Here is a 24,568-nt window from a genome sequence, read left to right on the forward strand (position 1 = left end):
TCTTTCCCCAGTTCTGGCTAAGCCATGTGTTGAATTCAAACCTGGGCTTGTGGCTTGTTTTCACCAGACAAACCATAAGTGCCAAAAAGAACAAACCATGACTACAGCTCGGTGTTTTGCCTGGAGGGCTGCAGCCCTGATCTTCACTTTGGCTTCCCCATTTGCACTAAGTCATGATTTAGCTTAACGTTATGTGTAAACTTGAGTCATAGCTGAGCTTTCACCCGGCACCTGAATGTCAGGTATGTGGGTGCTAATAAAATTTTAAAGAGACGGCGTTTTCAGAGCTGGAGTACCTACCAGCCTGCTCTCATGTCACCTCTGAGCATGCAGTTGCCAGTGGCAAGATGTAGGGGCCTCCTAGGCAGAGCTTGATGTTGATTAGATATAATGTACCTTAAGTGGCATAAATATTATTGATTAATTAATAAACTCAATTGTAAGCACAGAGGGATTTTGCACATGGCAACTCTTCACTTGAATAGGGTTTGGAAGCAGTTGGCACAATGAGGTATAGCTTCTTAATTTCCCCTTTCTTGCACTGTGAATGTACAGATGTGACCATAGTTGTGTTTTCCTATGGTCTTTCTCTACAAATACATTTAAGGTGGTGACATTGCATTTCAGTTAGACTTTGGCAGCACAGCGAACATTTCCAATGTCGAGTTTGCTTCTGATGTGCCAAGGGGTGATATTTGAAAGGAAAATTGACGGGTGGAGGGGCAGTGTTTATGGGTTATCTGGGTTTCCAGTGCGATACCTGCAACCACCAGTTGTTCCTATGATGCGCACAAAAGGTCTCTGCATATATCCCCACAATGCATGGTTTGCTCTTTGTGCTCAGTTTGTTTTGCACTGGCTTAGCTTCTCCTTCAGCAGACATGCCCCTTTAAGCTTCACTTCACTGGATGACACCCACTTTCCATTCTGAGTGGAAGAGAGGTGGTGGCTGATGTATGTGCCTTATTTCTATAGATCAGTGGGCATTCTCAAACCTTTTTGTAGTTCCGTCTGTCTCTGCCCTCTTTGATGTGGGCAGCCATTTTGTGTTACACCATGCCCCTTGCCAGCCATTTTTAGTTGAACCCAGCTATTTGTGAATAAGAGCAGTCAAAATTCTAATGTGCCTACTGGCCCAAAAAGGTTGCCAGTCCTGGCTTCCCATTTCTCTTGCCTAATGCTTTTCTTCAACCCCAACCTCTGTAGCTTTCTCCCAACCTGTTTGTTGCTGACAATCTCATTTGAAGAGACAGTCAGTGGAAGAAAATATGCTAGCACGACCCTTTTGAATAACCAGCCATTATTTCTTTACTTATTTAAACCGTATTTATTCATACTTATTCAGTTCTTCAGTGGGGTATTTCCTTTTGTCCCTGACAAACTACCTGCAGCTTTGGAGCTGGGAACATTACTATGCAAAAAGTAGAGTAAATTGATTGCCAAAATGTGTTCTTTGTGCTGGAATGCTTCTGGTAATATGGTCAATACAGGTATTGTTTCCAGCTGCCAGTGCCAAGCTTTTTGAGAAGAAGAGATGCTGACTTGTTTTCTAAGGATCTAGAAAATTGTGGATGTTTCCAATTAAGCCTCTCATGCCTTTCTAAAGATAGTTCAGCCCCCAATATAATATTGGATCATCTGCCTGCATTAGATCCATGTTGCTTTTCCAAGCCTCATTCAGCTGTAAGATTTGACATACAAACCCCTAAATAGTGGTGTTTCTGTGCCTTACCCGGCAAAGACCTTGTTCAAGGACCAGTAGTACTAGCAACCTGAGTCAGATTTAGAATTTTCTTCCTTTTTTGCAATTTTCTCAACTTCATTGAGGGACCCAACAACAGAGAATATTAGATTAAAATTCTACTTGTGAGCAAGACACTGAACTCTGCATACCCAAGGTCATAATCAATTGTGCCACCATTTGCACAATTAGCAACTGGATTTTGCTTTTTGTTTTTTAATGGAAATGGGTATGGGTATGGGATGCCCTCTGTTGTGGTGCTCATCAGGATGAGACGCCCTAAGCCTGCTTTAGGCATAGGAAAGAAAATGCCTGTTCACTCCATTGGAAGCTAATTGCATTTAGTTTGGCCCTAGAGAGATTGGTTTGTCCTGTACATCCTGTCAAAGAAACAATGTTCCCTTCACCATCCCATTAGAGTGTATGGAACAGAGGATTTAGAGTTTTGTCTTGGTGGCAATTAATTGTGTCCACTGTTCTTTATTTGTCCAGTGCACAGATACGGCAGCTCCTTCAGCTAGCAAACACTGGGGGACCATTTAAGGGTGGCAGAGCAGGTGATGCTCTATTCTAACCTTTAGGCACAATTGACTATAGGAGTTCCCCCATGTACACATCACTTAAAGTAGTAGCTTTGTGTCTCTCTTGTCAATTTCAGTAAGACTTGTTTGGGAGAACACTCAGGTAGATTATGCTTTATGTGAAGAAGGGGCTTTCTGCCTTGGGCACTTTGATGTCCCTGGCTGACCTTTGTCTAGGATGAGTAGCTAATATTTGGGATTTGGAGAGTATAAATGAGGGCAGATGGAATTAAGTTCATATTGGGGTCCTTATTAGTTTCTTCATGTCTTGGTTTTAAAAATATTACTCATTGCCTCTGCAAATGAGTGTCTTTAGCACCTGCATATTTTTGAAAGAGAGATGGCATTGAAATACACAGCTGGAAATGAATATGGAAGGGCATTTAATTCAAATGCACAGAGCTGGTTTTACTTAACTGATTTGTCTAAAGAATGCACACTGGCAACAGGCATGTATAGCAATATCCAGGGTGGTAAAAAAAGAAGAAGTAGTGTTGGCTTTTCCTGTTGGGTCCCTGACATTCCTTCCAAATTAGTGCAATTCCTACGTCTCCTTAAAAAGAACAGGCCATTTGGCAGGAGGTTTTGAGCAAAGCACAGAAACACATGGAGAGTATTTTGCTAGAGGGATATTTAGTAGGAAATTTAAGACTGGCTGCATCTGAAGTCACATGCTATGCTATCTCATCCTCTAAACATCTGACACACCATGAAAATTTACAGACTGCGAGGGGAGAGGATGCATGTAAGATGTGTTTGAAAGTACTAGATATTGTGTTGTGCTGCTAAACACACACACAAAAATCCTCAGTCTGACAAACTGCACCAAAATGAACCTTGTTAAAAACATGCAACTTACTCTATCAAACACTCGTAGCAGACCTTTAGTATGCACGGATGGATGTGTTTGCATCTGAGATCGGCCAATAACCTCAATGTTTTGTTCAACTGGGAAATAAAGTAGAAGACGTGAACAGTGCCACGTGCAGAACTAGGAAAGTACACAGATGTGCCTATGATGGTTTCGTGCTATTTTAATTTTCTTGACTTGATCTACTACAGTTCTCGCAGTTAATCATTTGCTGCTCAGTATTTTTTGCTCATGCAGAAATGAAATGTTACTTGGCTTTGGAGTTGCTGTAGAGGAAGTCAGGGGGCAATGTTCCAAACTAGCTTAATTTTTCATTTGTTTCAGGTTTCTTGGAGTGCATGATACTTTGTTTTCTCTTCCATCATTTCATGTACAATTAACATACTGAGTAATAAATATTCAGTTACATTGTGGGAATATTCTGAATATAGGAAATTTGGAAACAAAAGAAAATGTTAAGTCCAATTGCATTTAGCCATACTCCATGCTGATTCCTTTATATCATTAGATGGCCACTTCATGCATTGTTCTTTAGGTGTATACCAAAAACAATAAATGTGTAAGGATTATAGCTAGATAATGTGTGTAAAGCACATGAAAGCACTATACAAATGTTGTTTTGCATACTTCAAAGCCTCAGGGACTGAATATGGAGCAATAGTTTTGAATCTGTGTTTTTCCATTATTAAGGCTAGTTACACTTAAGGCCAGATTGGTAAATGGTTTGTTAATACAGGCTAACATCCAAAAAACTACTTGAGGCTTGCCCAGGGGTGTGGACAGACGCAATGGGATTTTATCCCCCCCCCCTTTTGAACACCTGGCTCTTGTGCCAGTTTGGGCTGAATTGATGTATCAGTACCAGTGACCCTTGGTAGATGGCCGGGCTCTCATCTCTGATGTCACCTTGAACTTCAGAGATTATTGTAAAAGTAGCACAAAGTCTTGCTGCTTCTGTGTTCACTGCTGGGGATGAGTCCTTGCCCTCCTTTCTTTAGACTTTGCTCTGATGTTTGTCTGTGATGCTGTGCAGAGCTTTGGAGCATTTGGAAGTTGCCAGACTTCTCACTGTTTTATGGGTTTCTCCAAAGCCTCACACAACATCTGGTACAAGCCACCACCCCTCTCTACAGACTAAAAGATACACTGTCCACCGGCCTTTCAGCTCCAGTCTTTGTGAACCCCTGCACTTCAGTTTCGAGAACAATTTGCACCTGAGTGGCAACGAAAGCTTCTGCTTGATGAACATGGCTCCCAAACCGCATTGATCATGTAGAGCAGGTTGTGCAGTTCTTTGGATTTTGGCCATGAACTTTAGATATTTAGGCAAAGAGCAATATTTAGGAAATGCACAAAAGTCTGGAAAGACTTCAGTCTGGGTATTTAGGCAGCTTTCTGCAAAAGGCTTAGAGAGTTAAAATTCATATTGGTTATTTTCTGGTCAGCAGCAATACATTTGAAAAATGCAGTTCCATGCTCATTCTTGACCATTTAATCTGGCAGCAGTGTATGTTGACAGTACTCCAGCTTTGTTTTCAAACATTGTTCAAATCCCAGTGGTAAACAGATCCTCCTGGAAGAATTATGTTAGCAGATGGACCTAAAATCTGACTTGTGACTTTTGGAAGCTTATATTCCACTGCCACAGTTTGAGCAATATGTAGCAATAAATTAGTTTCCTTATCCAGAGGAGCACAGTATCCCTAAACACTCTGCATATCAGATTTTTCTTGTATGGGGGGGGGGGGTGGAAGAAGACCGGTTAAGTTTACAAACTTTCACTTTTTCAGTACAGACAAAAATTAATTCACCCATCCTTTTGAGAGAAATGAATTTTAATGGTAGATTGAGACTCAGCAGAGTCGACACAGCTCTATCTCTGAAATATGAGGAAGAACATGAGTCTGTCTCACTTTAGAGAACATGTGGGTAGGTGATTGCTTTCCTGTGTCTCTCCCTCCCTCACCCATTGAACATCCTCTTCCACTGTCACCAAGAACTGGCCACAGGGTGGATGAAGAAGAGTCAGGTGACACTCCCTCCTTTACCTCAGTGGATTTGAGGAGAGAGAAAGGAAGGAAGAGAACAAGATGGATGGCTGGGTGCCAGAGGAGTATGAAGGTCCCAGATGGAGACGGGGTGGCAGGGATGGTGTGAATGAGTTTGAATGGATGAGGATGGATCTGCTGACCAGATGTGTGATGTTACGACTACATTCCCCTGTGGGAATGTGGCCTTCAGACCTGAAAAAGATTGCTCACCCCTGCCTTGGCATCTCTAGCCTGACCAAGTTTTAGTTATTTTCACTGATGTGGTGGACAGTTCTCCCACAAGTATCTAAATTCATATGAAAACAATATGTTGACAGGGGATGAGAAATTGATGAGCTAAAGGTTTGACATCTGCCATTTCTAAAAAACAATGCTTCAAAACTGATCATTGGAGAAAATGGGAATGCATATAAAAGATAATCTGATTTCTTCACAGGAATGAAGCCCCATATTTGGTAGCAGTATAAGCAAAAGAAAAATATTCTGGGAAAGAACATAAAGATTAATGTTTTTCATTCCTATCTTATGGATGTGCATTTACCTGGGGGGAAATGCACAGCAAAGGCTTAAAGAGTTGGCTTACTTCTCACAGTTTAATAACTGTATGTAAACGCTGCAGCCAATTCTGGAAGTCATATGTAGTGGTGAGCTGTCACCTGAAAATTGAAGAAACATGTTATATCCTTACATATATGCAAACTCCTTGGAACTTTATCAGTATCTCTTGTATAGCTTATGGGGAATTGAAACTAGTTCTTTTACACTGTCTTGGTGATGGTGAACCTCTTGGTTAAGATGATGCGCCTGAAACTCAGATACACATAGAGCTACTTTGGATGTGGTACTTAACTATACAATAGCATTGCTTGAATGGGCCTAGGAGAACTTTGCTCATCCTCTTCCTCCTGCATGGCTGAAAAGAGCAGTTTAGAAGTCTTTGTTTTTGTTTGCTGGACACAGCAACCTGCGGTTAAATCCAACCAACTGTGCCTAATTTTGTTCTTTTGAAGCAGGCCAGCTTGAAACCATAGTTAAAGATGTCCAAAGCTAAACTGTGGCTTCAGCTAAATGGAACGACTCCGCTGGAGGTGGAGAGGAGAGGAAAGGCTTAAAAAATTAAACCATTCTTCAGCAACTGTGTCTGATCCCCTCTTAACTTGGAACTTTGCTCTCCGATTTCCAGAAAGGCCCTGAACTCATAAGCATTCACATTTATTTTGGTGCTGGCTTTTGCTTGATTGAGTTGACTGATTTCATAAGCAGGGCAGAGAAAAATCCTTTGGGCCTTCTCAGTTTTTAGAATACCTCGGCAAGAATGAAATGCTGCAAAAACTGGATCTAATGTGTTAAAAGAAGTGTACCTGTAAACGTTTGGGCTGCCTCTCAGAACTACCATTATGCTACCAACACCTACCTGTAGCTTCATTTTAAGAGTGTGTAGAGTCAGAATGGAATAATGCTGAGAGTGTGGGACCAAGACTGGGGAAACCCAGATTCAAATCTTAGGCTCACCTTGGCAGCTCCCTTTATTTTCTCCCTCTCAGCCTCACTTACCTCACTCCCATGGTGAATATATGTGGTAGCGTTATGTGAAGTTAAAATTGAGTAGGTGGCAGGGAGAGAAACGTGACCATCCTGGCCTCCTTGGAGGAAAGGTACAATATTAAAAAGTCAAACTTCCCCCATAGATGGATGTTTGGGTCACTGGAATGCTTAGTGGCAACCCAAAGTAGCTCCATTTCCCTTGACCTGTTTGGCATTCGCTTTAAGATGATTTTATTCCACCAAGCATTTAACCAGATGGGTCGAGTGGACATAGAATACTGTATATAGACAAGTCCACCAAAACAACAAACAATGAAGCAGTAAGAGTGTTAGCAGCAGATAAACATGACTTGATTTGAAAATTGAGTTCACCTGCTGCGTTCTTATTGCTTTGTTCATTGCATCTGTTGCATTCTAGATAGTGTGCTTGCAGGGAACATCCATCTTTAACTTTCCTTAAGTTAAAAATAATATGGTTTATTTTTTTAAAAAAAACTACACCTGTGTCCCACCTAGTAATTTTAGGTGTGGTATACATAATCATGATAATAACAAATGCAAGAAATAAGTATAACCTTAACTGATTCATTTCATACCTTATTCACAGCTTATTTGTTCTTCTCGTTGTAGTGTGATGACCTCTATTAACAAATAGGACCTCTAGCAAAATGTTGCAGTGTTTGCCTATCCCCTATGAGGATTCTATAAACCCAGTTCTGCAGGGAGCTTGTTTCCATACTATGGAATTCATGCTTGAGCAAGAATTGAGAAGTCACTTTTCTAAATATCTGTACACAAGCAGCTGTGATAATATAACTTTGTTCACCAGTTTCCTATGTGCTTTGATCTTGTCTCAACAATGACTTCATTTCCTTGCCATCAAAAACAATATTTTGTTTCTGTGATTGCACTTAGAAAAGTAGCTTTTTAATGCAGACAACTAGTCCCATTTAATTGTCAGTAATAGTTCTACATGTGAGCTAAGAACCAGTATTGTTGTGTTTCACAGTTCTGAACTCTATTCACTTATGAAATGAATATCTTTCTCGAGGTGACTTACAAGTATGTAAAATATGCAGGATTTAAAAAACAGTAGGGCTACATTTATGGCAAGATAGTTGAACATCTGTGGACAACCCACTTTTGGCACGTCTTCCCAGTTTGCACTATACAGTTGTATATAGTAAGTTTAGCTGGAGCCATGTAGAAGTTACCATGTTGTGGTACTGGTTGAGCTGCTGCTACCTAGCCTCCGTCTGCTTGTAAAATGGAGTGTGGCTCATTCATTATTATTTTTTCAAAGATTGAACATGGAGTGCTTTTGGAGGGGCCGGTTTCAAATGTGAAGTCAGCTAGCCATACATTGAAGGTGGCCAATTTAAGGGCAATACAGGTCCTATTGATAAGAACTCAATTTATTTTTTGTCATAATACAAGTGCAGGACCTGCAACAAACAGTTGCAGTGTACCCCAAGCCTAGAACAGGAACCTTGTGGCAGTGTTTGGGATTTGCAGGAGAAATGTATTTATTTCCGACCCTTCTGAAACCTTCCTTTGCTACTATATCATGCTCAAGGGCTGGCATCTGATACTCGGGTCCAGGGGATAACATGAGTAAGTTTTCTAAGCTCGCCACACTCAGAGCCTAATGCACTGTTCGCAGGAGCATCCTACTCTTGTGTAGGACCCTGGCAGAAAAACATGCCCTGCTGGCATGTTCTCTCCCTCCTGGTCGGTTGTTCGGGAGCTTCAAAAGCTTTCTTCTGCCCAAACATCAGAGCGACTGATGCCAAGAAGCATCAGCACACTTAGGGATCCACAGAGTCAGCAACTCAGCATTTTGACTAATCTAATTCATTTACATATAAACACACACGGAACACTGCAACATGGCTCCCTCTCTCTACAGCATCAGACAGCAAAAAGAACAAAGGACAATAGTCCCACTTCACGGAACACAGTAACACAAACACCCTGTCTCCATTCTGTGGAATGAAAACACATACCATCATGTGATAGATAACAATCCCATGACTGCAGACACGGGGAATGAATCTCCAACATGCACACCTCCCTGAAACTATGAGCTGGTTTATTTAGAAGTTCACTTATATCACGGGTCTTTGGCCCCCAGAGCAGTGTACGGAACATAGACAAAAGCGGCTCATATGAAAACAAAGCAAGAAAGTTAATGTAGCAACAATACCAGAATTCTTAAATAGAAAAACCATCAAGCCCAAGAGCAAAAAAAAAAAGTCAAGAAGCAAGAACAATACTCCAGGAGATATGCTTGAACAACAGCTGTTTTAACTTGCTGCCTGTATTCCCAAAGTGAGACTTTCCAGACCTCCTAAGGCTGTCATAATTCCAGTGTTGGAGACCCCTGATGGAGGGATCCCATTTTGACTTGGATAAGCCCCAGATTTTGATTTTTTAAATCTGAATTGGCTCAATTCAGCTTGAGACCTGTATGCACCCACTGCATACCCCTAGTACAAATCCATATATCTTGGTACAAATCCAGGCTCCTCCCTAAATTTGCTGAGTGTCTTCTGGCCCCAAATACCATTCCTGGTCTATTTTTTCTTAGTAGCAAAGGCTGTTAGGATGAATGAGAGAAGCTCTGTAGGACTCACTACAAAGCAACAGCACTTTGTGACCAGTTTCTCGTAATTTCAAATAAATGAAAATGGAAAACTTGGTTAGCAGCTAATTAAAAATTATTGTATGTATCCTTGGTGTGAGTCAACTGAGCTAGTGGCCTGGTTTGCATGTCACTTTTAAACCATAGTTAAGTTAAAACAGCTGAAATCGTGAGCACTTCATTCCTCTGCTGCTTCTACTGTCTGCAGCTAAGCCACAGGCTGACTTAGTAGATCATAGATCATAGAATTGTAGAGTTGGAAGGGGCCCTAAGGATCATCTAGCCCAGGGGTTGTCAACCTGGTCCCTACCGCCCACTAGTGGGCGTTTCAGGATTCTAGGTGGGCAGGGGGTTCTACGGCACAAGCTGAATCCTCCTTCCATCGAGCACTGGTGGGTGGTAAGGAAATTTTACCATCAAGGAAGATGCATTAGTGGGCAGTAGGTATAAAAAGGTTGACTACCCCTGATCTAGTCCAACCCTCTGCAATACAGGAATAAGCAGCTGCCCCATATGGGGATTGAACTGGCAACCTTAGCATTATCAGCATCATGCTCTAAGCAACTGAGTTATCCAGGTTGTTAACTCCAAACCCAGGCTCATGGCTTGTTCTCCAACAAAGAGCTTTAATCAAGGTTTGTTAGAAATGAAGCCAGTGACTGGCACAGAAAAGGGGGATGGAACTATTGACACAAGTCCTAGATGTCCAATAATAAAATTCAAAAGCTGCATACAACCTAGGAATACAGTATAGATACTCTAGTACCAGATTTCTATAATGTAAGCTCTATTTACCCACCAGGGGTCATTTGAATGGTGGCCATATTGGCTTAATACCAGAAGTGCTAATTTAACTGTGTTGGGACTATGACCTCTGGGTGGCTTCTGCAGTTTGTGTCAATACAAAAAAAAAATCTTGGAAAGAAATACATGTCCAAAGATGAATGACACTTGCAAAAGACCTACAACAATTCTAAATTTACACAAAATTTGACTTGGCTTCATAAATCTTCACTCTTTGAAATATACTAGAGGCCGCTGCAGTAGACTAGAATTGAAATAACACTCAAGTAGAATTTCAAGATCATTTATTTAAATTTGATCTCAAGGATTTTCAATAGTACTTTCTCATGGTTAAGTAGACAAAACCTTGAAGTTCGTGGATGCCATAATAGTTAACACCTGTTTCAACTTTGTCCTGTTAGTTTTGGATAGGCGTTTTGCAGCCCCATATTGGCTGAAAATGAGAAGTGTGTGAAATGCAATATTGCATGATAACCGTGGAAGCCGCAAGAGTAAAGCTGAAAATACAAATTGCTTAACGTATATATTTGAATAGAAATAGATAGTTTTCAGCACACCTGCCATTTATATACAATAGACTGCTTTCTTAGGAAAAGCCTAATAGTCTTTACAAATGTTGTAACAGAAAAAAATGCAAGGTCTGTTAAATTTCACATGTTAGCAGGAGTCTGTGCGTGGGAGAAAATGGCTTGCTGTAAAGGCTTAGGCCAGGAGTTGTCAATTTCTGAATTTTCGTGGTTAGCCTATTCACCAGACAACGACCCAGAGGTATATTTTGTTACACAAACCAACCCCTTAGCAGTGTGCAGGCTTCATAGCCATGAGCAGAACAAAGTAGAGTTTCTTTATATTATGGGGTGCATATCCAGATCATCTCATATAAATCCCAGAGAGATGTAACATGGAATACTTCTCTAACTTAGCTCCATGGTGCAGCAGTAAAACTGCTAGCACATTTGCAAAGCTAAGCAGGGCCTGGTATGGTTTCAAATTGGATGGGGTACATTGTGTTGAGATTCCTGCATTGCAGGGGTTTGGACGAGGTTCCATTAATTTCATGAATCCCTTAGTTCTTTTGAAAACAAATTTAATTTGCGACAGTAAAGTTTGGCGTATTTGGTAGGGGCCAGACATAAAACGGGTCTGGAAGGCCATATTCTCACGTTTGGAGGGCAATATTTACCCCAAGGACTGCCAGTTGATCACTGTTGGCTTAGGCCAGGCCAGCAATTTGTTTAATTTTAATGTAAAAGGGCATAAGAGCTTGATAGATGAAGAGATACATGAATGTGCATCAAAGAGATTAGAATATAGTTGTGAGTGGCAGTCCCTGTATATTGTTCTGTTGGGAATGTCTATAATCTTTAGCTATAATCACTTGTAAGTGATGGATGTTGCAATGTGTTTCTGACTAAAGGCAGCAGAAATTTATTCTAATTAAATTGGCAATGTGCATAAAATCAAAGGAAGATCGCTCAAAGCTATACTGTGCTAGTGTGTGAGAGAGACTGGTGGGCTCTATTAATTATTATAGGGTTGCCATATTTCAAAAAGTAAAAACCAGGACACCCTGAAAGTTGTTTTGGGTTTACTTTCCAAAGATCCAGAACAAACCGCCACCTTCTGGAAATTCCCACCCTCCCCAGACGTCACACCTGCCTTTGAAATCCCGATAATGTCCAGGAAAATCCGTGCGTATGGCAGCGCTAATAAATACTTGTCTGTTTTCAGTTGCCCCTGCATGCTCAGCTTGGTACAATAGCAAAGAGCTGCTTTCTTCCAAATTCCAATCCCCTTTTGCATTTGGGATGGTAACTCTCCTCTCTTAAATGGCTATCTGCAACAGTAGATCTCAAACTTCAGTTCAGTAGCTACTGAACACTGTTAATGTTCCTCTGCATGGATAAAGTCTTGCCAAAATTCATTATATCTTGCTAGTCTTTGTTGTTATGTGTGGCCCGGTAGTATATTTTGAAGAACAACAGTAACCTTTGAGAGGTTCCTTTGTATTCCAGTGTCTAAACTCATGTCTAGAAAACTCAAATATTTTCAGTCCAGTGCTATGCTAGCCTGCCTCCTCCATCCCCTAGCGAGTTTTAAGTTGAAGTTGGCACTGGTACCCAAGATCATGAACTTTTCCTGCTTTGTCTTTTTAGCATATGTACCATGGGTTTCAATGTTATCATAGCATTTGCTAGAAAAACTGGTTTTCCCACTCTGAAGAACAACTAGTTAGTCTTAGTTTGTCATTAAAATAATCGCCAATGGTCAGTAACCGCAACTGTTTTATAAAGCATATTGGAATTGTTTGGTAAATTTCATTTTCAAAACAAGATGATCAAAAGGAGCATCTCGGAAACTGTATCTTTATGGTTAAATAAAGGGGCTAAGCTGTGTGAGTGATGTGTAACAGAATACTTCCAAATGTGCAGACACACTTGGTTTGCTCATTGAAGGAAGTTCAAAGACTGGCATATTTTAGATGCAAAAGCCAAAGTAAAACATTAGATTACATCTAGCCCTAGGCTAAGATCCAAAGAACTGTACTATAATTTCTGTGCACCCTAGACAGTTTTAGGCTTAAGTTCATTAAATTAAAGCCCTCTGTATAGAAAACCATAGTTTAAACTGAGTGGACTATAGATGAAAGGCAGCTTCTATGACACTGCAGTCATTGTGGTATGCTGTTCAAAAAAAGTGGGGAAACACCACTGAGCAAATACTAAGTAACTTTTGGGATCCCCACCCTGGGCTTGAAGAGATGCAGGCTACCTGCCCAGATCTCTATAGGCACGTGAGTCTGTTAGAGAGCACCAGTTTTAGTGTAATAGAGAAACCAAGCATGTTTCTCAAATTTAAATGACCACATCAAAAAATGTTGAAAATGAGCTGAACTAGCTGTACACAGGGGCATATAGGGGCTTTGTGAAATTAGACTATCCAATTGCATTTTGGATCTTGAGCTCTCCCACCACGACCCCCATTTCAATAATCTTTCCCCATTGACAGTACATCAATTCTTTGGAAAGGCATTTCCTCCATGTTAAGTGCAAGGAAATATGGCAGAAATCGAAGTCTTTGTTAACCACCAAGCATCCTGTGGTGTACATTCTGCTTTTCTCCCCAACCATATTTTGCATATGTGCAGGTTTAATTGCTGTGCAAAACCTCTTCTGCTTCCAGACAGAAATGGTTCCCATTTTTAGCAGCATTGCCAGAGTAACTTTTTCAAGGAAATTCTCATGGTGGATGGGTTGCAACCCTTGTTAAACTGTTGTTAAGCACCCAAGGAGAGACATAACCAGAATTGCCTTAAGCTGAGATAAAATTCACGCATGTAGGAAAATGCTACATGACACGACAGGTGTTGCATATGTTTAATGGTGTGTCATTTTATTTTTCAGCTGCTGCTGAAGGAAAAGGCAAAAGTGGAGAAGACTTTTTTCAGAAGGTAAGCAAAACTTCATTTAGCCATCTCTGCCTAACAAAATTACATGTATCACTATTATAATTGAAGGCATGGTGATTGATATTTTAAGTAAATTATCTCTGGACCATGGACCATATGACATGTGACTTGGTTACGACCTATTATACGCGTATGCCTGTGCATTGAGTCTCCAGTGCAATTTTCAGGTGTAGTGAGAAATAGGAATTCGGAACTGGATTAACCAAGCCTGGTATAGATACATTGAGTCTGGCCTTTCTGCCCTTGCTTGGAGAACAGAAAAGTCATTTCTAGCCTTCACTGTGGCGGCCACAGCTCAATCCAAGGAATCTTGGGTTGGAGAATACATGTTTCAGATCTGGATCAGGATTAGTCAGCCCTTTTAGTCTTTTCCAAAATGTGATGCTGTTAACGCTAGTATTTAAACATTAAGAATTGGCATCTGATATGAATGACCGGGGGGTAATTTCTGCATTTAAGGGGGGGTCCTACATCTTTTTATACTTGTATGGTTTTCTGAAGTATTTGAAAGGCCTTCTTTCCTTTAACACACACGCAAGGGAATTCTGAGGGTTAATTTTAATTCAAAGCACAGCTTTGCAGTTCTTCAGTAGGTAGGTTTAAGAACATTTGTACTGGGGTTCGCAAACTCTGGCTTGGCTTACAAGTCAGCCATGATTTGTGGTTTCCACTCACCCTTTTCCCTCTCCTGAAGGGGATCTCTCAAAAAGCTTAACACGAGAACAGCCCCCCCCCCTCAATCCATTCATATGAAAGGGGGTTGGTCTTACATTATAGAGTATTGTTCGTGAGACTGTCTCTCTCCACCTGATAATATGTTTCAAATACGCTTACAGAAAAAGATTTTCAGAGTTTACAACTTTTATTTCGGTATGTAAACATTCATCTACAGTTTAAAAACAGAAATGGCCATATTAAATTGTGGCTGTACTGCGGCAGTTTGTTTACTCACTTCTCAGTTATTCAACACATACTTTTCCTAATACAGTGCAGAGACAGCCTTAACACTTCACTAAGTTTGGAACCCTGCTCTTCTTTCATGACATTGCATAAGGCTGATCTAATGACATGCAACAATTTTGTGATGCATCAGTGATCACATTTGGGAAGCCCAATAAAACTTCAGGATTTTCATGTTACAGATGCCCTTGAGGTCAACCTCAAATATCCTAGAGCATTTGTTGAACCGTTCTGTTCAGCTGAGATACATTGGGCTGAATCCAGAGTGAACTAGTTGAACTTTGGTTCCATTGAAGTCAACTGCAGACAAGCAGGTCAGGAGTGAAACTTCCATTGAAATCAGCCAAACCCCCAACATAACACACCCTGAATCCATTCCATTGTCTCCAACATCAGAGACAGTCAGTGCTCTGCGAGAGGTAAACTTTTAGGCAGGAGACTCAGGATCAATGGGGTGAGCTCCCATTGCTCTGTCCCTGCTCCTGCCAACCTAGCAGTTTGAAAACACACCAAAGTGCAAGTAGATAAATAGGTACCGCTCCAGCGGGAAGGTAAACGGCGTTTCCGTGTGCTGCTCTGGCTTCTCCAGAAGTGGCTTAGTCATGCTGGCCACATGACCTGGAAGCTGTCTGTGGACAAATGCCGGCTCCTTCGGCCAGTAGAGCGAGATGAGCGCCGCAACCCCAGAATTGTCCGCGACTCGACCTAATGGTCAGGGGTCCCTTTACCCTTTATTATAAACATAGGGATGCGGGTAGTGCTGTGGTGTAAACCACTGAGCCTTGGGCTTGCTGATTGGAAGGTCGGCAGTTCAAATCCCCGCGATGGGGTGAGCTCCCGTTGCTCTGTCCCAGCTCCTGCCAACCTAGCAGTTCAAAAGTATGTCAAAGTGCAAGTAGATAAATAGGTACCACTCCTGCGGGAAGGTAAACTCCTCTGGTTTCGCCACAAGCGGCTTAGTCATGCTGGCCACATGACCTGGGAAAACTGTCTGCGGACAAACATTGGCTCCCTCGGCCAGTAAAGCAAGATGAGCGTCGCAACCCCAGAGTCATTCGCAACTGGACTTAACTGTCAGAAGTCCTTTACCTTTTTTATAATAAACATAATGATAGTGTCAAGACACATGGTTAATGTTGTAGTTTAGCAAGGAGAGATGTAGGAGATATCATTTTTTCACAGCAGTCCCCTATTTCTTATATGTTGTTTTGCCCATTGAAGTAGGTGGTGATGGTTGAGCTTTACAGGTGAGCAGCTGAAGCTGAGAGATAAAAAAGATTGCCTTGGGACCACCCTGGGAGTTTGATACTGTTCAGTCCTGAACTCATCTCTTCCAGGCTCCCAACTACAAATCTCTCTATCCACTCTTGTCAGCTGCTGTTTATGGATGTTGGTTTTTAAAGCTACTCATGTTACATAATACATTCAAACAGATTTTAGAGATCCATTGCTTGTGGTTAGCTGACATTGCTAGGCAAAAATGTTTGTTGTTCATCTGTGGGTTACAGGAAAATACAAACTTGTTCAAGAAGCTTGCATTTTGAAGGTTTGCAGAGTTTCCTTCAGTCTGTTTAACTTCTCACGTGAAATAGTCAATTTTGTGGAGAGAGAAGTTGCACAGAATGGAAAAGTTGTAAATAGGAGGAAATATGATACAGTGGCTTCAGGCAACAATGCCCAGTTGTTGTTTCCCAAACTGGAAACTCTTTCACAAGGGGCACTTATTGGAGAGATGACTTGTGAAGCAGGGAGGGAAGCCTTTGGTTGTTGTGCAAGAAAGAAAGAAGTTGGGGCATCATACTCAGTTTTGTTTATTTCTCATGAGGATGGTGGTTGTTCACTTTGGTTTCCCGTAACTCTGAGAAAAGACACTTCAGAATCGAGAAATGGAGGCAGCATAACAAGAAGCCAAAAATAATGGATGCTCACAGAAAACTGCATTATTTTCTCATTTCTGGTGCGGGCTTAAAGCTTAGATAAAGCTCTGAAAAACACAATGAGAATATGATAACCAGATGTTGCAGATGTGTATCATACAAGTGCATGCACCAGAGCTTTGAGTGGCTGGCCACATAGAACAAATGGGGGACCATCCCAGGTTTGTTGCTGTCGCAGGGTGGATTTGATTTAAATCAAACTGATTTAAATCACGATTTAAATCACTTGTCAGTAAGGCTCAGGGCCAATTTAACTAAAAAAATAATAATCCGATTTGAGATCACAGCTTTGGCATGAGTAAATGTCATAGACTCCAGAAAGAGATGTGACAGTCCACAAGTATGCACTTCGTTTAAAATCTCTTTTTCCCACGAGGATTGGAAATCATCCCTCAGTATCAGGGGTGCCATGCCTACCGGGTTAAAACAAAGTTTAAGCCATACCCCAAGTTTGGGCTTTAGGGCCACATATCGAAAGGCTTGCCAGCCCACCGCTAATCTCATGACTGCACCCACTACAGACGGGGGAATCCTGAGAATAGCTCTGAGAAATCGAGTTTGGACAGCTTCCAATCTAAGAAAGTCCCTACGTGTTCCCAGGGATATGCCCACCAACATAAGAGGAAGGACTTTCATTTGAAAGAGCCTCAAGGCAACTTTCACAGAATGGGCCTGGTTCTTAGCATATAAAGATCTGATCATCATGGCTGCTTTAGAGGCGTTTGCAAATATATACTCTTTGTGAGCCACAAAGGACCTATTTGATCGGATTACTTGGCCCAAATATTTAAAGCTGTTAACCTGTTCCAGTGTAACACCATTCATCGACCACGAGAGCAATTTTGGTCGAGCAGAGCAAACCATAACCTTAGTCTTAGCATAATTGAGTTGCAGCTCATGTTGTACACAGTATTCATGGAGTGCTACTAACATTCTCCTCAACCCAATCGGAGATCTAGCCAAAAGTGCGGCATCATCCGTGCACAGGAGAACATTTAGAGGCCGGCCTGCTAATTTGGGAGGATGGTAAGCATTGTTGGCCATATGGGCCACCAACGAATTAAGATAAAAGTTGAACAGAGCAGGGGCCAAAAGGCAGCCCTGTCTTACTCCCCTGGAGGTGGTAATAGGGTTAGACACTAAACCCTTATCTATCCTGACTCTCAGGAAGGTGTTCGAGTGGAGATTAATTATCAGAAGGAGAAGATGACGGTCAATTGTTGTAGCAGCCAGTTTTGTCCATAGCTTTTTCCTGGAAATCCGATCAAAGAAAAACTTTCTTATTGCATTAATGTTTCTGGGTTTAGTACAGGCAATGACTCATTTTCATTTTATTTATATATATAAAAATTACTGCTATATAATAAAAAAATCAAGGCAGTTTATGACAACTATATACAATAAAATCTATGTAAAAATAATAATATAGGAGATCACCGGCTACTACAGAAATATTGTCTACTTAATTTCTGGTATAATCTTGGTGGCATGGAAAGGTTTTCAGCAGGCCCCTGACTCCAAGTTTGGATGCTGCCAGATTAACCCACACATTTGGGATAATCATGTGACCAGTGTTCAAAATTTGCCAGGCACCAGGTACATTTTGCACCTGGCTACCAAGTGCTTGGGCACCTGGATAGTGCCTGATACCACCACCTTCTGGAGGTGCATGTCTGGGGATCCTTGGATCTTGACTGCTTTCACACACTAGCAACACATCCTGTAGTATTCTACCTGCTATACTTTATCCACACAAGCAGAATGAATTTCAGGAACCAAAAAGTCATATTGAAAAATGCAATTATCAAGCTGTCTAGCCTAAAAACGGCAACTAGGCATTCCGTTTTGGCGACCGTAACCCTGGTTTAATAAGCCATTTGGTACCTGGCTTATATATCTGAGTTTCTGACACGGCGCGTGACACACTCACACAGCATAGGGGTGAATAGGGTCCAGTTTCCCAGGCAACAACAGAGAGCACCAGATTTCTCAAGCACACCACAAGAGCAAGGAAAAAAGCCTTCATGGAGGGGAATGATAATTAGGCTGCATTTACTTTGATCTTTTCTTTAAGGCCAACTTGATACTTTTAGTTGTTTCTTTATGTAAACTGCTTAGGGGTTTTGATGCTAAAGTATAAATCCGGTTCAATAATGTTTCTTATTCTCAGAACTGACCTGTTAGCTTCCTCTAACTTTTTTTATGCTATTGGTGGTCAGTGGTCAGCTTTCCTGATTTAGAAATTGAGTGAATTAGGTTGGGCAGATTGCACCATCTAGAGCCACTTCACAACAAAACTCCATCAGAGTGAGTCTCAGGGTTGCATGGGAAATGTGTTGCATGAATTGGCACATATGCACACACATGAAGAAAGAAATGTGTTTATGTGTGGCTTCATTCACATGACACGTCTTCCTCCCCTGGTTTCTCTGATGCTTCTGTAACTGTTAATTTCTACATGATTTGAGCTTTCACGTGACGTAAGAGCCCTTCAGGAAAATGAACAGAACATAGTGCATGTTCAGTGCTCATTTCCATGTTACTTGTTCCCAGGAAGAAAAACAAAAAACCATTTGCTGTCCCCTTAACCTAGAAAACTATTGGAGCAAAGTAATGAAATTTGGGTGCCATACCAGTTCTTTCCTGCTGTTTTCATGACGGAACAGAAACATGCATGCACGGAAAGGGTGTGGGAGTAGCAACATTGTACAATGGCCGTCGTTGTTGTGTCATACCGCACCCACTGCTGTGAATGAAATTTAGTGCGACATGCTGGTATATTGCTCAAAAAGCCAAAGTTCCATAACACACCAGGTACTGCAGTGTGAAAGGAACATTAGGAAATGGGACAGAAGCACTTTCATCAGGAACACTAATGCAATATTCCCCATATCTGAATGTTTCCCTATGTCTGCTCATGCAATCTGTCCGCAATAAAAATGAGGATGAATTGAGTGAGCAGGAATAGTTGTCTCTCTGTGTTGTGTGTGTGTACAAACACACACATACACACACACACACACACACACCCAATGCAGTGGCTGACAAGGATTTTCATGAGCCTGATCATTCAGTGTATTCATTTCTGGGGCCTGCGTAACAATATACAGCATTTTTAGTAGATATTCAGAAATCATTTTAATGTGCAAAGCTCCTTTGTATCTAACTTGCCTAGATATTCTAGTGGATTTTCTGTGTAGGGATGTAGATTAAGCCAGACGTCTGAATCACTTTGTTTAGTAGCAATCATTTGGTTTTGTTTAAGTTTATAAAGCTTAAGCTGCTTAAAATAATATGTTGAAATGATTGTAGTGGATGGAAATCTGACTGCCTGAATGCTGAGCAGACATGCTGCTTCACAAGAGCCGCTAATGACTCCTTTCAGAGCTAAATTAAATGCTAATCTGGTTCATAATATACTGTGCCAAACCCAGGCTACAAAAACTATGAATTAGGAGCTCTCTTGGATATGAGAACTCTGTAACGTACCCAATCGGCTTAAACCCTCTCTATGTAGTTGCCTTAAATAGTCTTCTATATGGAATGTGCTCTGCCCTGGCTTCCAAAACAGTTTGCTGCGGAGGTGTCATGTAGCATTACCTGGGATAGGATTTGGCAGTGTGTCCGGAGGATTGCATGTTTCCACCTGCCATCCTCCTGTGCAAATGCTCACTGCAACTGGTCTCCCAGGTCCTAGTCCAACACTGTTAACCACACCTCTAACTCTCACCACTTCCAGGCCTGCTAGCCAAGATCAGGTTCCCAACTTACTTGCAAGCAAGAGCATAAATGTGAGTTAAACTTCCCCTCAAACTCTTCCAGTTGTTGTTTTTTTAAAAAAAGGTTGTATCCTGAAAAGGCCAAACACAGAATATCTTGGCCAACTTAAGTACACCCAAAGGTTTTACGTGATGAAAAACAATGAAGTAATCTAGTTTATCCCACTTTCTGCACAACACTGAATTGTTGTTCCTTGATTCAAAGTAACTGTGATCCACCCCCATCTGTGCATTGGAAATGGGCCTGTGTTAGCATTGGCTCTTTATTAAAAACCTTTCAAGATACCCATTTAGACTTCTAAAATCTCAACTCTGATTTCATTTATCCAAGGGCATTGCTCTCGTTTGCAGCTAACTGTGTCGTCTTCATCATGTTTGGGAATGGTAGGCAAACATGTTGGCAGTGTAGTAGCTGTTCCGTAGATGTGGGCAGAAGAGCTCACTCAGGTGCTTACGCAACCAGTCGCTAACGTGAAGGCAGTTTTAGAGCCTGTGGTGATTTTGCACTTGCAAGATGTGTCTTTAAGAATGAGTTTATAACATAAAGTTTAAACATGTTCATAGCCACTGAAAATTACCCATGTAATTTCCTCATGTACTCTTAAGCTCAGGAACAAAGAAATGTCACCACAAAGGAATGTCTAGGTGCCATTTTTTTCCTCCGTGGAGGAGGAGTTGTTGTTTCTTTTCATTTCATTAGTATACTGCCTTATATTTTAAAGGGGGGAAAATTCAGAGCAGTTTACAACACATTAAAACATCAAATAAAACAATCTAGAATAAAACAAATTCAAGCGTCAAGGAAAATATTTCAGATCCTTCTCCAAATGACATTTTGCTTTCCCCATATTTATTTTCCTACCTAGTTTATAGAGCTGCCCCATAGCAGAAGTACTCTAGGTAGCCAGTGTGGTGTTGTGGTTAGATGTCAGACTAGGACCTGGGAGATCAGTCATGAAGCTCACTGGGTGACTTTGGGACAGTCACAGCCTCTTAACCTACCTCACAGGGTTATTGTAGGGATTAACCTGAGAAGGGGGTGAACCATGTACTCATTGGAGAAGAAAGTGGGATATAAATGCAGTGAATAAACTCTTCTGCTTACCTGCTTAAGAAAGCTGGAGGGGCCAGCCAGATGGAGATGTCAGTTGCCAGCTTGGCATCCGGAGATCTTCCTTGTGGCTGCAGCTGGACCCGTTCCAATAGCAAAAAGTACCTAGCTAATATCTAACACCGATTTCAACTGCTATCATCCCTGACCATTGGCTGTGTTGACTTGGAACTGATGATGTCTGGAGTCCATGTAAAGGGCCTTAGGCTAGCCACCCTGCTGGTGTACAAGGTTTCTGCTCACATAGATCCTCTAACAGCATATTTTAGCATGCCGTAAAATGGTGCCCAACTTCAGGGGGTTGTCAAATGTGATATACTAAACATGCTGCTAGAAAACCTTTGTGTGGACCCCAGCTGGCATGGAAATAACCACTGAGAAGGTCGCATTTATGCCAGTTGGGCAGATAGGAAGTATTGCTCTGCCAACCTATTTATTTCAAACAGTTTAAAATTTTGGAAGTCAGGACCTGTGCATGCTTCCATCTCTTGACTGTCAGCTGAAATCCCACAGAGGCCTGAAGGACTTAGCATTCTAACTTAATTCCACTGGATTTCTTATTTCACATCTGGGTTTGGGAATTCTCGGGAATAGGAAGCGTGTCATGGTAGAATTTCACTCGTTTGGAAATGTTCTTCCATCTGCAATTTATTATCCCATGGCAGCTGAAATCCATACAAAGCAAAGTGTACTAAGCCTTGGCTGACATTTCTCCATTTTTCCACATGGCACCCTGCTCTGGAAATAGTGGCTTTAAAGAATTCTATTGATATAGGCAGTAGAAATAAACACGGACTACGGGATTTTTAGGAGTATGTGTTTAAAAGCTTTTGCTTTAATGGGCCAGCAAAGGATGCACCTGAAATTTCTTTAATTGTAACTACAGTCATATGTTCTTGCAACTACAGTACTGGAAACTAGATTTTTTTTATTTTTTAAGGTCGGCATTCCCAAATTCAAACAGCTGAGGCACACATAAGAATGTAAGAAGAGTCCTGTTGGATCAGGCCAAAGGACTTAATCCTGCTCTCACAGTGTTCAACCATATGCCTATGGAAGGGCATCTGTAAACTGGACCTGAATCCAACAGCATTTTTGCCCACTATGAGGACTAGGAATATTTAAAATAAACAAAGCTCTTTAGGATTGTAAAGGAGCCTGCAAGTTTGAGTCTTCACCTGCTGTTTTTTTAAAAGTAGGAGGATTCGGTCCCTGCAAATACAGAAAACAAATACTGTAATGGGGGGGGGCACCTGGAATTGGTTTGTCATAATTTCCATCAAAGCTACATTTGGTTAATCTTCAAACATCTGATTATCTTGCTATTCCTTGGTAACATGTTAGCAGTTCAAAACTACCAGATATTGCTCCCGTCAGCAGTAAAGTACAGAGGGTATTTTAAACTGTTTTTTTGTTGTTGTCCTTTTAACAGATTATGGAAGAAACAAACACTCAGATTGCTTGGCCATCCAAGCTGAAGATTGGTGCAAAATCAAAGAAAGGTAAAATGTTTTGTAAGATTATGGTAATTTGGATGCACATTTTATGACAGTCACAACGAAACCAATCTACATAAGTATGTAAATGTGCGCTGAATTCCTTGTATCTAAAAAGTATACTCTGCCTGTTACCTGTTTGGTTGCATTTCCAGATTTGCCAGCACCTATTCTAGAGCCTGTAAATGCTACAAATTCAGCTTCACGTGTATGGCCTAATTCTCCAAGGCATTTTAATACTTAGAAGCATCAGTTTGTAAAAAAATTGGTTGCTAACCTCTCCACCTAGTGATGATATTGACAAAGGTGTTGAATACCTGAGAACTGAATACATAGAAAAGCTGGACCTTTTTAGTAGTACCTCAAGGTTGTTAACATGCTATGGTGACTACTGAGATGTCAAGATTTTCATAATAATACCAGACATTAGAATTATCTACTGTGTTCTAGTGATCTAAGACGCCAAACCTCTTAATGCTAGAAAGTAGGTTGTGTGGGTGAGTGAAGCAGAAGATTGTGCCATAGCTGGCTCCTGCTAGTTCTTCATGATTAAACACCACATTATGAGCAAGCTTTTGGTCCTGTTCAGACAGTACTTTCCAATCAGATTTTTAAATCCAGCTATTATTCTGTGGCCTGAGTGGTAGTGTCTTTTCAGCTGCAAGCTTGCAGACGTGTTTTTATAGTTGAATGCAGACAGATGTGCACCTCAACCTATTCAGTAACCTCGGGGATTACACTGCACTGACAGGACGTAAGGGGCAGTATTCAACTAAATAGCTGCATTAGTGCAGGGATTAGCATGAATGCAGTGGTATTCCTGCCCCTGCTCCGCAAACTACTCTGCAGGATTGGGGGATCCCTCAGGGTATATTTAGGGGCCTGTGAGCAGGAGGAGGAGGAGGAGAATGTTCTGTTGTGCAGAAATAAATCCCTGTGCTGACAGAACATTTTGCTTAGCACTATGCTGAATACAGCCCATATATTTTCCTGTAAAGGTGTACTCACATGAGTTTTTGTAGAGAGAGAGAGAATGAAGGTACAGTGATGGGCCATTCTAAGAAATAATATCTATTGCTGTTCAGACTTGAATAAAAATGGTTACCCCATTTTTGCAAAAAAACAAAAACGTACTTAAATCAATGCCATGTTTGAAATCAGTGTAGTTCTGTGTCTTCATCTGCTGTAAATTAATCAGTATGTTTTTGGGGAAACTGGGCAAGAACAAAGTATTATTTATTTATTTATTTATTTTAAATCAAATTTGAGTAAACTATAACATTACCTGTGTGCAAGCTGCTTATTTGCTTTATACATACAAAAAAGGTTTGTTAGGTTGAAAATGAAATGGCTCAATCTGATTTTTCAGTAGCATCCAGGAAATCGCAGACAACATCCATATTTTGACTTTTTTATTTTGAAAACGTATGTCCAGCATTTCATCACTAGCAAATAGCAGAGCAGCTAACAGCATAGAAACAGTTGGAGCAGCACCAAAATGGAATTATAAAATGCTATAACAAAATCAGGTGTCACTGCAGATCATGCTAGAAAATTTGGTTCATCAGCAGTAAAACAA

The 24,568-nt window shown here is 41.0% G+C and overlaps 1 protein-coding gene across 2 annotated transcripts in view; it reads left to right on the top strand.

Moving 5' to 3' along the window:
• BICC1 (BicC family RNA binding protein 1) overlaps nucleotides 1-24,568 on the top strand; it is a 115,693-nt gene that overhangs the window by 32,581 nt on the left and 58,544 nt on the right. For both annotated transcript variants that reach the window (XM_033148842.1, XM_033148841.1), the window contains exons 2-3: nucleotides 13,642-13,688; nucleotides 22,926-22,995. In XM_033148842.1, the coding sequence (XP_033004733.1) occupies nucleotides 13,642-13,688; nucleotides 22,926-22,995 (117 nt within the window). The remainder of the gene's footprint in view (nucleotides 1-13,641; nucleotides 13,689-22,925; nucleotides 22,996-24,568) is intronic.

Source organism: Lacerta agilis, chromosome 5 (assembly GCF_009819535.1).
Source record: "Lacerta agilis isolate rLacAgi1 chromosome 5, rLacAgi1.pri, whole genome shotgun sequence".
NCBI classification, from domain to species: Eukaryota; Metazoa; Chordata; class Lepidosauria; order Squamata; family Lacertidae; genus Lacerta; species Lacerta agilis.